Source organism: Gadus morhua, chromosome 1 (assembly GCF_902167405.1).
Source record: "Gadus morhua chromosome 1, gadMor3.0, whole genome shotgun sequence".
Taxonomy (NCBI): Eukaryota; Metazoa; Chordata; class Actinopteri; order Gadiformes; family Gadidae; genus Gadus; species Gadus morhua.
Window position 1 is genome coordinate 1742828 of NC_044048.1, and position 16567 is coordinate 1759394.

Sequence of the window (16567 nt, forward strand, 5' to 3'; positions counted from 1 at the left end):
ATTTATATTGTTGAATAATAATAGGATGCATTGAATAATGTATGTGATATATAGGCCTACATACAAATCATAAGTCAAAACGGGCTACATTTGGCTGAATTATATAAGGTATAAGTGGTAATATGAAGAGCCGTTTGGGAGCCGAACGAGCCTGCTCTTGTTGGTGAGTTGATCCAAATGATCCGGCTCCCTAAGAAGAGCCGAAATGGCCATCACTACTTAAAACTAAAGGGGACAGAGCTTTCTCCATACGGCCTCGAAGAAGCTCTGGAACGACTTGCCTGAGGAAATTAGGTTGAATGAGTCACTGCCCATTTTTAAATCTCTCCTCAAAACCCAGTTTTATCTGAGCTTTTCCAGATTTCATTTGAGCCTGCCTTTGTTTTTATTCCTGTCTTTTATCCTTTTTTCATATGGCTCATTATTGTCCGTACATCACATGTATTTTGTGCTTTGTTTTAATTGTGCATTTATTTGTTCAGCACTTTGTAACTGTGTTTTGAAAAGTGCTATATAAAGAAAGTTTATTGTTATATAATTAACAGATGCGCAGCAGGATGTGCGGCGTGATGCGCAGCGCGATGCGCAGTATGATGCGCACTTCTTCTCCACATGATTGACGTTGGTCATTATAATGCACTACACTTCCCAGAATGCCGTAGTTCCTTCTCGACGTAGCAACAACCAGTTACCGGGACAGTTCATTTAGATACAACTAATAAAATAATGTATTGTATGCAATGAATAGGAACGCTTAGCCGTAACTCATAATTTATGTATTGACCATGAGACCAGCGTCATCCCTCTCTCTCCTTTTGGCCTTGCGTCAGTAGAATTAGCTAACGTTAGCCGGATAACTGTTAGCTTGAGTTAGCCACAAGTCGCTGGTTGTTGACACTTTCTGTCGACATGTATACTTTATTATCCGGACTGTACAAGTACATGTTCCAGAAGGACGAGTACTGCATACTGATCCTGGGCCTGGACAACGCGGGGAAGACGGTAGGGCGATATGTGGTTCACGTTACTCAGTGACATGTTAATCATACACTTTACACTTGCACTCTACACTTTACTACACCTCATTACTTATTATTACTTATTACCATTGTCTTAGTTTCTCTTTTTACTTTAGCTTGTATTCTTGCTGCTATGTGGATGTTGAGGAACCAAGCCTAGGAATTGTACTTACAATACATACTATACTACGTACTGTACAATAAGATTCTGATTCTGATTAATCAAACCTTCGTAAATCCACAATAATAATAACGTCCCTTTTTGTCTTGTTCTGTCCTCTTAACGCTGTCCAAGTCATGCTGTTGTTCTCCCTGTTGTCTGTCTGGCAGACCTTTCTAGAGCAGACCAAGACAAAGTTCAGCAAGAACTACAAGGGGATGAGTTTGTCTAAGATCACCACCACAGTCGGCCTGAACAGTAAGGGTCTGCCTAAATAGTTATTTGCCAGATACGACATCGCTCCAAACCCTTAATCCCTGTTCCTTGTGTCTCGCCAGTCGGGACCATCGACGTGGGCAACGCTCGCCTTATGTTCTGGGACCTCGGAGGTCAGGAGGAGCTGCAGTCTCTGTGGGACAAAGTGAGTCGACAGCACTGAAATGTTGCTAGGGACTGTTGTCATCAAATGACTAACATCATCATGTATGGGATTTTATTTTTTGAGCTTAAGTGAAACGGCACTTTTTATGACTAATCGTGCAAGCACTTTATTTTCTTACTTTTTAAAAAAGGTTAATAAAACAAAGGATATTGATATCTATTTTCTTTGGTTGAATAATTTTTTGCTCTTGAATCCCGTTTTAAAACGCTCATCCTTCAGTACTACGCAGAGTCCCACGGGGTCATCTATGTCATCGACTCAACAGATGAAGAGCGCCTCTCAGAGTCAAAAGAGGCCTTCGGTACGTATGCACTTTGCCTGCTCTCTACGCATTAAAGTTACACTCCTGCAGCAGCGCGCACAAAAAGATGTACGATCTCACTGTGCCAGTCGCTGACTTGCGCACACATCTTATGAGAACAACCCCCAGAGGTTAGCAACGCATCCCTCCTCTGTGGAGGTTATTGTGTCAACCTATCATTGATTGGATAAACAGGTACGGAGTGTCGTATTATGTTTTGTTTCCGACAGCCAGACATAAGAATAAAATGCATAATCAGAACCTGGATTTTTATAACTTCTCAACATCATTTGGACGCATTTACTTTCCACATCTTCTCAATTTATAGAACAAATTCTTCTGGATTTGGTCGATGCTTCACACACACTCGGGGTCAGACATGCTTGCGTACGCGTGACCTTAAGTTAAAACGCAGGCGGCTCTGGGCGGCTCTGGGAAGCCGTTACGACTCTCCGACTCGTAACGTGGACGGTCCCACACGTCCTGTATGCTGAACTGTGGCCCAGTTGAGTCTTGCAGCTCCCTGACTTGACTGCTCTGTCTGCATCTTCCAGAGAAAATGATCACCAGCGAGTCCTTGGAAGGAATCCCACTGCTGGTCCTGGCCAACAAGCAGGATGTAGAGGTACGCTCTCTTTTTGGGTCCTGTTCTTCAGGGTTGCCGATAAAGCATTCATCATGTTTCGTCCTACATATGAACGTTCACTACAGAAACAACACCACACTCTGCAGCCACAGAGATCCTACTGGCCACACTCCTGCCAGGCTAACTCGTATGATTTTCTCAATGGTGAGCACATGGGGGGGCTGGAGTCCACCAAAGAAGGAAGATGGGAAAGGTCTGTTGAAAGAAAAGATCTAGGTGGAGCTACTCGGCCAAAGTGCGCTCTCTGCTACCTGGTAGCCTCACATGACGAAGACGAGCCACCAAGAGCCGCATCGAGTAGTAGAGAGACGACACGTGGAGGATCACGCTGTCGGTCTGATTCTGTGTTTAGTACAACGGGGGCTCATGCATGAGGCTGCAATTCGGGCCATGATGCCAATTTTGATGTGTTCCTACTCGAAGCCTGCTGAGCGTGGAACACCAAGCATTGCAGACATTAGACAACATAAAAAAAAAAGTTTTTAGATAATATTCTATATTCTATATTCTATTTTTATCTTATTCTTTTACAAAATGCTGCCTCGCCAACCACTTCATTGACATTGTATCAATAGTTTGGTGTCGAGGTAATGTTCAGTACGATACGACTTCAGTCTCCGTCGGGCGGTCGGCTTAGCTCAGGAGGTAGAGCAGGTTGACTTGTAACCGGAAGCCACTCTTCCCCGAGTGAGACGCCTCACCTCACTGCCCCCGACCAGCCGGCTGACCCTGGCGTGGGGGACTCCACGCTATGTATGGACCTTTGTAGGTCTATTTGGATAAAAGATTCTGCTAAATGTAAATGTCAACTTGTGACAACGGGTTGTTTTGACTTAATATTTTTTCCATTAAACCATACAATTATTTAAACAGAATCTACAGAGCCTTGTATATTTGTATTCATTATATATGGCCTATCACTCAAAATAGCATTCATCACCTCCTGAAAAGATTGTATTAAGATTTGATTGTATTAAGATTTGAATGGATTGGTTTAAGACTTAAATGGATTGGATTGCAATTGGAAATTGATGGAACGTGCATACGGGCCGACCAAACGACCAGCGACCAGATCTTGACAGCCCTACATAATGGACATGTCTGAACTAAAGGGGTTCCACGGTTTAGTAACCTAGTAACCTGTTATCAGAGGGGACCATTCTGTAATCCTGTATCGGTTGGTAGGGACCCTACCTTCCAAAGTATCCCCTCCTGTCTATTGGCCCAACCAGCACTATCTTCCAATCTATTATGATGTAATGACTGCATTTTAGTGACCAATTGATCGGCCACAGATCATCAGCAGCCAATCAAACCCATAGATGCATGATTTGCCTATCTATTTATAATCTGCCGATTGCATGACCATTGACCGATCTGCTGCAGGGGACTTGGTTTGACAGATGTCCAGACGATCAAACCCTACAACTCCCCAGTCAAGGCATTCTAATTTAAGGAGCCATTGAGCCCATTGATTGGGGGAATTCAACAGTATGTGAGGCTGGTTCAGACTACACGATTCTCAGATATTCCTCACGATTTAACATGTCACACTATGCGATCCCAGAGCCAGGAATTCGGGCCATGTCTCGTCAGAAGACTGGCCGCACTACAAGATTCGAGGTTGCGATGCTCTAGAATCTTTCGGCCCTGTCCACACTAACCCGGGTAAATAGAAAAGCGCACATTCGCAATGAAAACGATCTCCATCCACACTCCAATCGTTTTCATATCGTTTTAGGAATGTTTTGCATCGATGTTCCACACTGAAATTATTTTGATAAACAGTTCTTGTCATGGTTACGTGACACCTGCCACGCCTCTGTTTATATTATAGGCGCGCGATCAGCTGTGATAGTTGCAGTTGACTTCTGGCTAATTGTTTTCACTTGCAAGCAAAAATATGGCTCAACGCTTCTGCAAGTATTTCTACGGTTTGAACTAGCATCTTTGCGTTTCTTTCCCATCGCTTAAGCACGGCAATTACAGCACTCGCCTTTGGCGTTGGAGTAACGAATATGTATGAGACAGTCTGTCGAGTTGTAACTGAAGATGCATGAGTATATTGCACAGAGAAATCATACTTTCCATTTCACCTGCCATTTTTCGAAGAGCGTCTCGCTGTTGAGCGCAAGGTTGTGGCAGCATCATGGCAGTGTCATGGAAACCGAACGTCATCGTTTCTGAAAGCCTCTGTCTACCCTGAACACACTTCAACGCAAACCCAGCATTTTCACATTCATCCACCTCAGCGATCGTTTTTGAAAAGCAGTGTTTTCAGTGTCGGTTTGTAAATTACCCGGGTAAGTGTGGACAGGGCCTTACTTTGTATCGTTCACGACACATGCAGCATCAATGCCTCAACAAAGTCTAAATAAAAATGGTATACTAGGCATTATGATGGCGGTCCTCTGCGTAGTGCACTGAAGTCTAGTAGGCTAGGGATGCGCAGATGAGCTGTAATGTCATCCCGATTTTGAGTTGCGTGTTCTGCGTCCCGACAAAAGCCTGTCGGCTTACTAAAATGTCCAACCACTATGAAATGTCCCCTGTTGTCAGCGAACATAGCCAACGTGGTCATATTATAGCCCGATCATTAAAGGTCCCATGACATGCTATTTTATGTATTCTTTAATATAGGTATTAGTGGGCAACTAACACAGTATTCAAAGACGTTCCCGAAATTCAGCCGTGGTGCAGAGTTACAGCTACTCCGAGCCAGTCGCACATTGAGCTTCCCCCAAATGCGCTGTTTTGGTGTCTGTAGCTATAATGCAAATGAGGAGGAGCGAGGCGGGTCAAGGAGGAGGGTGGGGGTGTGGCCCTGAGCAGCTTGCAGCCACGGTACCATGCGCTCTGTTTACAGTGGATGTATCGCAATGGCGAGGCGCACACAGCCTTTAGCCGTGTTCTGTAAATATTCTAGAACACACGGGAGTCCTGGAGCTCTATATCTAAATATTATCATATAGCCTACATAGATATATCATAAAATATATATTATCACGGCCAAAAGCTGTGTGAGCCGATATTATCAATCTCAAACGACCTCGTTGGGTTCTCCGACGTTCCTGGTTCTTCAACGTCCTCATCAAAGTGAAGTAGACTGAACCGCGACAAGGAGGAAAAAGGGATCGTTGCCGGTCTTAGGAACCTCCGCCTCTGGCGGTGGTCCCTCAGCAGGGCTCAAGCGGGAGTCATTCGCCGCCAACAATCCCTTTCTCCTCCATGTCGTGGTTCATGTGTTTGAGGGAGTCAAAGCCAAAGTTCCTTCCCCCCAATTCATTCTCAACCTTGGCTGAGATACAACACTTGCGTTACAGTCCTGGAGCTCTATATCTAAATAATATCATATAATACATAGAAATCTGTATAATTTAATACACATTATCACGGCCAAAAGCTGTGTGCGCCTCCAGACGATATTATTAATCACAAACGACTTTGTCGGGTTCTGCGACGTCTCTGGTTCTTCCACTTTCACATCAACCTGAAGTTGACTGAATCGCTCGCTGCCTGCTGCCGGCTGCCCGCTGCCGGGCGATGGTGCCTCGCGGCAACCGGCGGCAAGTCGCAGTTCATGTACTTCAGCGAGTCAAAGCCAAAGTTCCTTTCCCCAATTCCTTCTCAACCATGGCTGAGATAACCCCCAATACGAGTCTCGTTGTGGAAATACAAGACACGTCAAAGAACCGGCAAGAAACACTTGCGTTACAGTGTGTGTATACACACACACACACACGCACACGCACACACGGCGCTCGCACGGTCGAGTCTCATTGGCGGGCCAACGTCTCTGGGCGGGCCAGGCAGAGTAAGGGGAGGAGCTGAGATTCTTGGTGACGTCATGAATACAGACATTCCAAATCAGCGCGCTTGAGCCTCAGTTTTTTCAAAGGCGAGCAGAACAGCTAGTGCTCGTTTTACACCAAACGCAAGTTTTAGCCACTGGGGGACCATAGGCAGGCTAGGGGAATTCATATTTATGTTTGAAAACCTCATAAATTGAGATTTTCATGTCATGGGACCTTTAACTAAAAGCCACATAGAAAGAATAAAGCATCCAGCATATGATTTCAACAATGTGTGAGGGCATACGCAGCATGGATGATCGCACAGTGGAATGTTTAGGCCTATGGAAAGCCAGCCAGCGCGCGCTGGGCGGAAATTTCAGAAGCAGGGAGTTAATAGTAAAATATAATTTGTCAGTTTGCCGTTTTTCTAGTCAAAACGTAACCTACTTCTTATTTATTTATTTCAACCCCGACCCACTCGCAATTCCTCCATGTAGGCAGGCCCGGTTCTACGGGGGTGCATAAGCATGCATTGCACCCCCCAAAAAAATGTTTGCACCCTCAATTAAAAAAAAAAAAGATTTTTTTTTATATAAATATGATAAAAATAATAAAATACTTGCTCACAAAACAAATTGTAATGAAACTTTTGACAATTTCCATTAAATACCGTTGAGATATGAGCATCCAACATCACTCTGACCGCTCAGTGGTGATCTATTTTTGTTGCCGGAAGCAATTTCATTCGTTTATATGATTAAAAAGACAAACAAATCACAATCTATTGTCAATTATTATTATTATTAACAGTACATTTTACTAGTATAACTGTTGTATAAAGCAATATCACACTCGAGGTCGCAATGTTGTCGGTTTGTCGCTCTATATCAGCGCTGCTGTGATTGGCCGCCGGCTGGCATCGTGTGTCATGCCGGCGTCGTGTGCAAAATGCACGCACCCATATAGTATATCTATGGTGCGCACGGTAGTGACGTTGAACTTCTTCGGCAGCAACAGTTATATATCTGTTGGATATCCAATACATGTATTAAATGTATTATGTTCATAAGAACCCATATTTATTTTTATTGTATTTATTTACAATCGTGTTAACTTTAAGAGTATTATACTGATTACTTTTGTTCAAAGTTCAAAGTCTGAAAGTGTTCTTTCCTTGTTCAGCTAAAATCTGTTTTATTTTTAAGTGGCAATGTACAATTATTTGTTACGTCAAATATCCTGCCACAATTTATAAAAAATAAACGTTATTTTTGAATTGCAGTCACATGTTTTTTTTTTAGTGTAGAATTCTGTTCTTTTTTACAACTCACACATCACACATATCAAAAACCTATCTCATATTCAAAGCTATCCAAGATATCAATAAGCTAATGTTGCAGCTGAAATGTTCCAACATGTCAGTAGAACTACGCAGAAGTGTTTGTCTATGGTAGGAAAGGCCTGTGTGTAAAAAAGCGAAGTCTGAACTGAAGCTGGGTAGCTGGTTTTAGTAGGCCTATAGTACTGGTGCACCCCCTGTAATCTCAGATGCACCCCAAGGCATTCTGTTCTGGAACCGGGCCTGCATGTAGGATATAACTTATTTTCACGCAGTCCACCCAACCCGTGGATTATCCACGCCACGGTGTCTGCGGGTATGACCGGCAACCGCGCATCTCTAGCCTACTAGTCTTTACTTTACTAGTAAGTTCTTTAATAGTTAGTAAACACTGCCCGTGTGGTCCCGCTGTTCGTGGGATTCCCTCAAAGTCAGCAATGTATATACGTCATGTGCTTCCCACCAATTTCTGGCATGCCAAACTTTCGTTGTGGGGTTTTCAAACAGACGAAAAAATCGCAGATCGCAAGCATGTCACATTGCATGTCACATCGTCGCCGACTTTTCCAAATCGTGTATGCCACGCAAATTTGTCTGCGACGAACGAATCGGGGCTAAATCGGGTTAAAATCGTATAGTCTGAACCAGCCATTAAAAATAGTTTTTAGCTGAAATTTTTACAGGAGACTGCAGCGTGTTATCCCCATGGTTACGACCCAAGCCAACTGTATGATACTTTTTTGTACTGTCGTTGTGTCAGAGACAGAGCTCCACACATCCACACACTGCCAAGAAAGAGGTCCACACATCCACACACACACCGACCAGACAGAGCTCTACACACACTGCCTAGACAGAGCTCCACGCATCCACACAGACAGCGCCGCCGGTGCCCATTGCTCCTGACGTCAGACTACCTCGGAAAGGTAGTCTGACGTCTCTCTCTAAAGAAAAGCGTCAGTAGTTACAAATCCGGCTTCAACCAAGACTGATTCCCCCCAGTAGCCGCCTTGGTTGTAAACAGTTGCTTGGTAGGTAACTGAGTGCAGAGCTCCCTGCTGTCAGTGGTGCTGGCCTGGCTGCGTCTCCATCTAGTGGTTGCTTCTAACAAGGTTAAAACAGAGGCTTTAAGATGGCAGAGAACCAGCAGATGAAAACATGATTGTTCCTATTGTGAAATAATAATCTAATCATCTCAAGTTTTATTTCTGTTAACCACTAGAGAGCAGCAAACTCGCAGGTAATGGTGAACTCATTGATGTCATGTGTTTTTAAACAGACGGGATACTTTAACCACCATTCAAACAAACTGTGTTTGAATTGTGTAACTGTGTCCTTGCGGCGGCCTCATGTTTGCTCTGCTCCTCCTAATCTCCTCTAGAACTGCCTGTCCGTGCCGGACATTAAGACAGCCTTCAGCGACTGTGCGCCCAAAATAGGCAAGAGGGATTGCCTGGTGCAACCGTGCACCGCGTTGACCGGGTAAGGGTTCTCAGACGTATCCAACTGATTTTGACCCTGCACTGAACTCCAGGCTAGTACATGACATTGAAATGTGACGCTCCATCGCAGACGTTCGTAGGACTTGTCTAATCCACATATTAAACTCACACATGTCTGAATGAGCCCGAAGGAGCCACTATATTAGCAACATCGTGAGAGTGGGAGCCATCGCCCGTCGTGGTGATCACTCCCCCAGTGGGCCGTACCAACTGGCAGGCATGAAGGCGTGAGGACCTCATTACAATCAGCAGAGTACTGGATGCTAGGTTGGACTTTCGCCACGTAGCCAGTAGGGCTGTCACTTTTTATTCGAAGTTCGAATATTCGTTCGAAGGTGGGGTGAAAAGTTCGAATTCGAAGTGTAATTCTCCATTCGAACTGTAAAAATGCGCTATAAAGAAGAGAGCGGCGAGTGGCTTCTCCTCAATAAAGCGGCCCTCCTGGATCCCCGCTTCTCCCGGTTAGTCCAGCTTTCCCCTGCACAGAAACATCTCGCTGGGCGCGATGGGCAGCCTGTTTGGGGACTTATACAGCACGGCTGACAGAAGCAGCTGCAACGGTAACGGAGAGCTGCGAGACTACTTGTAATTTTCTTTCCGTAAGGAATAAAAAGAGCAGCATGCCGTGTTGGAGGTCGGCCTCACAGATTGTTCGTTTACATAGGCTGTGTGTGCCATGGACGACATGGGCTCCGCATATCGCGCTCCGAGTAGTTATTGTTAATGCGTAAAAGACAGCCGCACTTGTGTGTCGGAGCTTCCTCTTGTTGTGTTTACAAATGTGTTATCAAAGATGTGTTTTTATCATGTGCTGTTATGAATTCAGTAAGGAATACGTGATTTCCACAAGAAATAGCAACATAAAAATATCAAGACTGTTGTCGTGTTCTATGTCGAATGTATTCGAATGTATTCGAATTAATTATGGACATTTGAAATTCGTTCGAATTTCATTTTTGGAAAAAGTGACAGCACTAGTAGCCAGCACTAGTTCAGTGTTAGTTCATTGGATTGAGTTTTTGTCCCTGTCTGGTTGATCTCATCATCGTCGACCTATTCCCTGGGTGGGGTCACCTAGGGTTGGGCGGTTCTGTTGTCTTCACAACTGTCCTTCACCAGGTGTGAGGTATGTGTCTGCTTTTGTGTAAAATACAGTAATAAAATATAAAGGTAAAGCTGAGTTTGGGTTAGAGGTCATTAGCAAGTGTGACATTGTCTAGCCTACAAGGCTGTGTTTAATATGAATTAACTACTACTACCTACCTACCTGTATATCCTGGTAAAACCAGTCTGGCTGGGTTTAAAGGTTGCATCAGCGATGTTGGGTGACATCACTTCTGTGGGTATTTGAAGTTAGATTCCAAACAAACAGAGCCAGCATGCCCCTCTCTTCTGTGTTTCGTGCATCCAGTAAAAACTATCATCACAGCAGTGCAAAACTCAAAATTACCCACCACTTGTTGGTTTTTTGTTGGAATACTATTTATTTTGGTTTTGAGTGGTTGGTAGTACCATTTGTTTTTGTGTACGATCTTGGAGCATAGGCTGCCTACAGAGACGCATTTTTTTGACGGCCTTCTTATGGGGCGGGCAGCTAGCGGATCGTGATGAAAGATCAGATAAATGTAATCATTGAGGTTTCGGCCTAGAATCGCTGATACAACCTTTAACACTGATGAATCGTAGAATAATCAGTAGAGAGGAAGTAAGCAGCTTCTTCCATGGATTCAGTCAAATCTCAACCTTTAGCCTTACTGGAATACTCGTCTGAAAAGTTTGCCATAATTTCCACCAGTGTACTCCTATGGAAGGTCAGTGTAACCTGTTTCATATACAGCCTGATCTGTAACACCCACACCAGAAGAAAAAAAAGTATAATATATACATATATATAATATTATAATACATATAATATAAGATATTTAGAATGAGTGTGTGTTCTGACGATGCTGAATAACACCATCTGTATCTCTGCACCACGGCACAGTGATGTGCCCCAGCCTCAGGGCCAGGCCCCAGCCTCTGGGCCAGGCCCTGGGCCAGGCCCCAGCCTCTGGGCCCCAGCCTCTGGGCCAGGCCCCAGCCTCAGAGCCAGGCCCTAGCCTCTGGGCCAGGCCCCAGCCTCAGACCCCCAGCCTCAGAGCCAGGCCCCAACCTCTGGGTCAGGCCCCAGCTTCTTGGCCAGGCCCCAGCCTCAGGGCCCCAGCCTCAGAGCCAGGCCCCAGCCTCTGGGCCAGGCCCCAGCCTCAGACCCCCAGCCTCAGAGCCAGGCCCCAGCCTCTGGGTCAGGCCCCAGCCTCTGGGTCAGGCCCCAGCCTCTGGGCCAGGCCACAGCCTCAGGGCCAGGCCCCAGCCTCAGAGCCCCAGCCTCTGGGCCAGGCCCCAGCCTCAGAGCCCCAGCCTCAGAGCCCCAGCCTCAGAGCCCCAGCCTCTGGGCCAGGCCCCAGCCTCAGAGCCCCAGCCTCTGGGCCAGGCCCCAGCCTCAGAGTCCCAGCCTCTGGGCCAGGCCCCAGCTGGAATGAAACATTGTGATCTGGCAACGGCTTTAAAGATGAGCTTAACTGAAATGTGAAGTTTAGTTGATATAACTGATGTATTGTCTGCCTTCTCATTGGTACAATAACAAAAAATGGCTGAACTTGCTAAAAGGGATTAAATTGTACGGTGAAAGTGTTACAGGGCGCCGCCATGTTGGATTTCAGCTACGTCACTGGCATGGTAACCTACTCCTACTCTGTGGCTCTAGCAGCCATAGCAGGTAATAAGTCAGGCTCTGAGGCTCGTTTAAATGGCTACGGAAAAGCAAACAACCAGGTCTACAGGAGGATCATCTTATTGCATTGCCCTTGGCTGCAGTAATGAATTATATAGGTCCAAGGCAGCTGGGGTAATCATACATTTCCACAGGCTACCTTTGAATAGGAAACCAGCCCTTAATACATGACTGGCAGCCTTAAAACTGACTAACCCTCCGATAGCCCCTGTGATGTCAATCTCCACAAGCTAGCACTCCGACCATAAAGTGTATAAACTATTAATCTGACGATATCACAGATCTATATTTCCAAGCTGCTAATTAAACCACGACGGGTCTGTAAACAGAAGTTCAACAAATGTCCCTTTCTACTCACCCTGATGCTCGCCGACTAGCTGATTGCTGATGCAGAGGGAGTTAAACTCGAAGAAGTAGTTTCATAGTAAGATGTATCCGTGCAATATCCATCTGTGCAATATCCATCAACATCCACCAGAAAGTAAACCTCCAACATCCACCTAAAGTAAACGTGACACTCGTGAATCCGCCTCGCATCTATGCTCATCCGCGGGTGTATCTCCCAAAGTGCATCTAACATGTCTTTCAGGTCCCATCCACCCGAAGCCGATTTTTTTTGTGAAACCATGTCTTTAATAACCATGTTATTGGGCAGTTTATAAACCATGTTCTTTAGTAGGTCCATGATCCCAGGGTGGTTTCAAATAAAACCAGACCTATGCGTTTTCGTGTTAGGATTCGTGTGGACGCCTGAAGAAACGTTAGAGTTGCGTTGAAAGTTACAGGTTTTTTTGTGTATTATTTTTGTAGCTTTAAATACAGCCCCCTGGTCAATTTAATTAGTAACTACATAAAAAGTATTTCTACTCAATCTAAAAGGTTCAACACCTACTATTTCCTCCTCGACTTGAATGTTTTTATACAGCGCGCAGGCTGGATGCACGCAGGCTTGATGCGCTCCACTTTTTTTTGTGGAGAACCAGTGCCTTGGAATATGTAGGTACTACAGCGTTTGTACAGCTCGTTGCGTTTCCGCAATGAGTCCGTGTTTACGGAGATATTCCTGAAACGCCTCAAAGGAAAACGGAGGGGGAAAGATTGTTTTGGCCTTGTTACTTGGTTGCTATTTATGGGGCGCAACAGTGTCTCCGCTCGGACGTCCCTTAGAGAGAGCATGGCCACTTCCAAAACCACTCTCTCACCGCACAGCATCCGAAATGCCCTATGCATGGTTATGCAACCTAATCCCACCATAAGATGGTCAAGGTTGACCGGGACCTCTCGGCAGCAGACCGATTCAATGGCAGTGTCCACGCTCCGGCAGCACCCACACGCACAGTAGTCACACCCACACGATCCAAAGGTGGAGCTGGAGCCTGAAATTTATCCTTCTCCACCGGGTGGCAGTCGGACACTACAGGCATGTCCCTCACAGTCTCAAACGCGTAACCAGCCATAATAAAATCACTATTCTCCGCCGTGGAGTGTAGAAGACATTCGCGTGTCTGCAGCAACGACATAGTCCTACCATGCCAGTGACGTCATCGGTGCTCTAATACTAAAAGACACATTTATTTTGTTGCTAAAAAAAGCTATATATTATGTAATATATATATCTTTTTTTTTTTTGTGTCCTTTTTTTTATAATACAAACTAACAAGTTATCGATGTTGATTATTTCAGTTCAGTTCATCTTTAATAATCGCCTTTCAACTGAGACTTTTTGCGCAATTTATTAAGACCCTTTTTTTGTTTACCCACTCTCAGTTTAATTTAGTTAGCTTTTTAATTGGTGACAATGTTCAGCTCATTCATTGATGGTAAATGAAAGCCTATTCTGTGTGTCTATGACAGTGATATTAGAAGGAGGCCTTTGTGATCCAGTGCTGTAACACGGTGTGTTTGACGCTGCAGGGACGGGGTCAACGAGGGCATCGAGTGGATGGTCAAGTGTGTGGTGAGGAATCTGCTGCGGCCCCCGAGACAGAAGGACATCACATGAGAAGCTGGCAGGGACCCCCCCTCAAGGCCCGGCCCCCAGCACTCATTCTGACTGGGATACCCAACCCAATCTATTGACCCTCCTGTTGAAGTGCAGGAGGCCGCCTTGCCCTGTCTCGTTTGTTCCTGTTTCCTCATTGCTGTGGGGCTGAGCCGTCGTTCCTCGTGGTCCCGTTTGGTGCCCTGCTCGAGGCCCTGCGTGAGGCCTTCCTCTGGGCCCCACACAGGGCCCCACACAGGGCCCCATACAGGGCCTCACACAGGGCCCCATACAGGGCCTCAAAAGCTTTAAGCCCTGTGTGTTGGGCCCTGTGTGGGCCCTCCCCATGGCCCTATTTGGGGCACTCCATGTGGCCATGTTTGGGGCCCTCCGCAAGGCCCTGAGTGGGGCCCTCTAGATGTACACGGTGTGAGGTGCTTTGTTTGAGCTGTCATACCGATGGAGGACGCCCGGGGATGTTCCCTCTCCTCTGCCCGGAACATTATTTTCTTTTTGCATCCCACACACAGTAAGATGTGAAGTGTAGATTGCTGTGATGTGAACCCTTGATCCTTGAGTCCACACGGCCCTCTGGCCAGCTGTCCTCTCTGTCCGCTGACCGGAGCCAGGAGCCCCAAGGGCCGCCGCGGGATCCAATGCATTTTACACATTGATTAAAATAACTTTTGTACTCTGAACCGGCCTTGGGTTATTTCAAACTGTAAAATAGAACTTTCTATGACTGGTAGCAAACTTTATTTGACAAGTTGTTTGCTAATTCAAGTATATAATAAATAAAATAAAAAATTGTAAATACTAAGCAAAATTCGTTTTTTTAAATAATCGCTTTGGTAAGTGATCTTTTGTGCACTGAATAATGAAACGATGTGGTTTAGAAGAAGGAAATGTTTTCAGGCAAGGGGAGAGGTTTGACTGCTGCCATGGAAACAGGCTTTGAATTGTATGAGTGTTAGAGTTTTATGGCATTTTATGGCGTTTTGCCGGTCCACCTCCTGTCCGTAGTGAGTGAGCGGCGGAGGGTAAAACAAAGTCCAGCCGCTAAAAGGGCCTGGCATGCACTTGGTCCCCTTAGCTATTCTTTATTAGAGAACATTAACACCGTATCTCAAACCATGATGGAGCGAATGTACACGCACAATGTTGACAGGGTCTCACGCTTTCACTGTGAAAGATTTACTATAGTACCCATACCAGTACCAGTCATATGAGGACCCATACCAGTACCAGTCATATGAGGACCCGTACCAGTCATGAGGACCCATACCAGTACCAGCCATATGAGGACCAGTACCAGTCATATGAGGACCCATACCAGTACCAGTCATATGAGGACCCATACCAGTACCAGTCATATGAGGACCCATACCAGTACCAGTCATAGGAGGACCAGTACCAGTCATATGAGGACCCATACCAGTACCAGTTATACGAGGAGCCATACCACTATTCGTAGTATGAGGAAGCCTTTCTCTACTAGTTGTGCAGCGTTTAAAGGTCCCATGGCATGCTACTTTATGGTTGCTTTAATATAGATATTAGTGGGCCCCAAACACAGTATTTCAAGACGTTCCTGAATTCAGCCGTGGTGCAGAATTACAGCCACTACGAGCCAGTCACACATTGAGCTTTCCCCAAATGCGCCGTTTAGTCGTCTGTAGCTTTCATGCAAATGAGGAGGAGCGAGGCGGGTCAAGGGGGAGGGTGGGGCTGGGCATGTGGCCCTGAGCAGCATGCAGCCACGGTACCATGCGCTCTGTTTACAGTGGATGTATCGCAATGGCGAGGCGCACACAGCCTTTAGCCTTGTTCTGTAAATATTCTAGAACACATGGGAGTCCTGGAGCTCTATATCTAAATAATATCATATTATACATTGATATCTATATCATATAATATATATTATCAGGGCCAAAAGCTGTGTGAGCCTACAGACGATATTTATCTAATTTCATCTCATCTTCATCCGCTTATCCGGGGTCGGGTCGCGGGGGGAGCAGCTCAAGCAGGGGGCCCTAGACTTCCCTTTCCCGGGCCACATTGACCAGCTCTGACGGGGGGATCCCGAAGGTGTTCCCAGGCCAGTGTTGAGATATAATCTCTCCACCTAGTCCTGGGTCTTCCCCGAGGTCTCCTCCCCACTGGACGTGCCTGAAACACTTCCCAAGGAAGGCGCCCAGTGGGCATCCTTACCAGATGCCCGAACCACCTCAGCTGACTCCTTTCTAAGTAAAGGAGCAGCGGCTCTAATCCGAGTTTCTCACGGATGGCTGAGCTTCTCACCCTATCCCTATGGGAGACGCCAGCCACCCTTCTGAGAAAACTCATCTCGGCCGCTTGTACCCGCGATCTCGTTCTTTCGGTCATCACCCAACCCTCATGACCATAGGTGAGGATAGGAACGAAGATCGACCGGTAGATCGAGAGCTTTGCCTTGCGGCTCAGCTCTCTTTTCGTAACAACGGTGCGGTAAAGCGAACGCAATACCGCCCCCCGCTGCTCCGATTCTCCGGCCAATCTCACGCTCCATCGTACCCTCAATCGCAAACAAGACCCCGAGGTACTTGAACTCCTTCACTTGGGCTAAGGACT

At 46.0% G+C, this 16567-nt stretch overlaps 1 protein-coding gene across 1 annotated transcript; it reads left to right on the forward strand.

Moving 5' to 3' along the window:
- Window positions 1–632: 632 nt before the first annotated feature.
- arfrp1 (ADP-ribosylation factor related protein 1) lies at window positions 633–14655 on the forward strand. The gene is made up of 7 exons (XM_030360756.1): window positions 633–1002; window positions 1350–1437; window positions 1518–1600; window positions 1841–1922; window positions 2477–2547; window positions 9083–9183; window positions 13891–14655. The coding sequence occupies exons 1-7, from the start codon at window positions 910–912 to the stop codon at window positions 13976–13978; spliced, it is 606 nt and encodes a 201-aa protein (XP_030216616.1). The 5' UTR covers window positions 633–909; the 3' UTR covers window positions 13979–14655.
- The last annotated feature ends 1912 nt before the right edge of the window (window positions 14656–16567 follow it).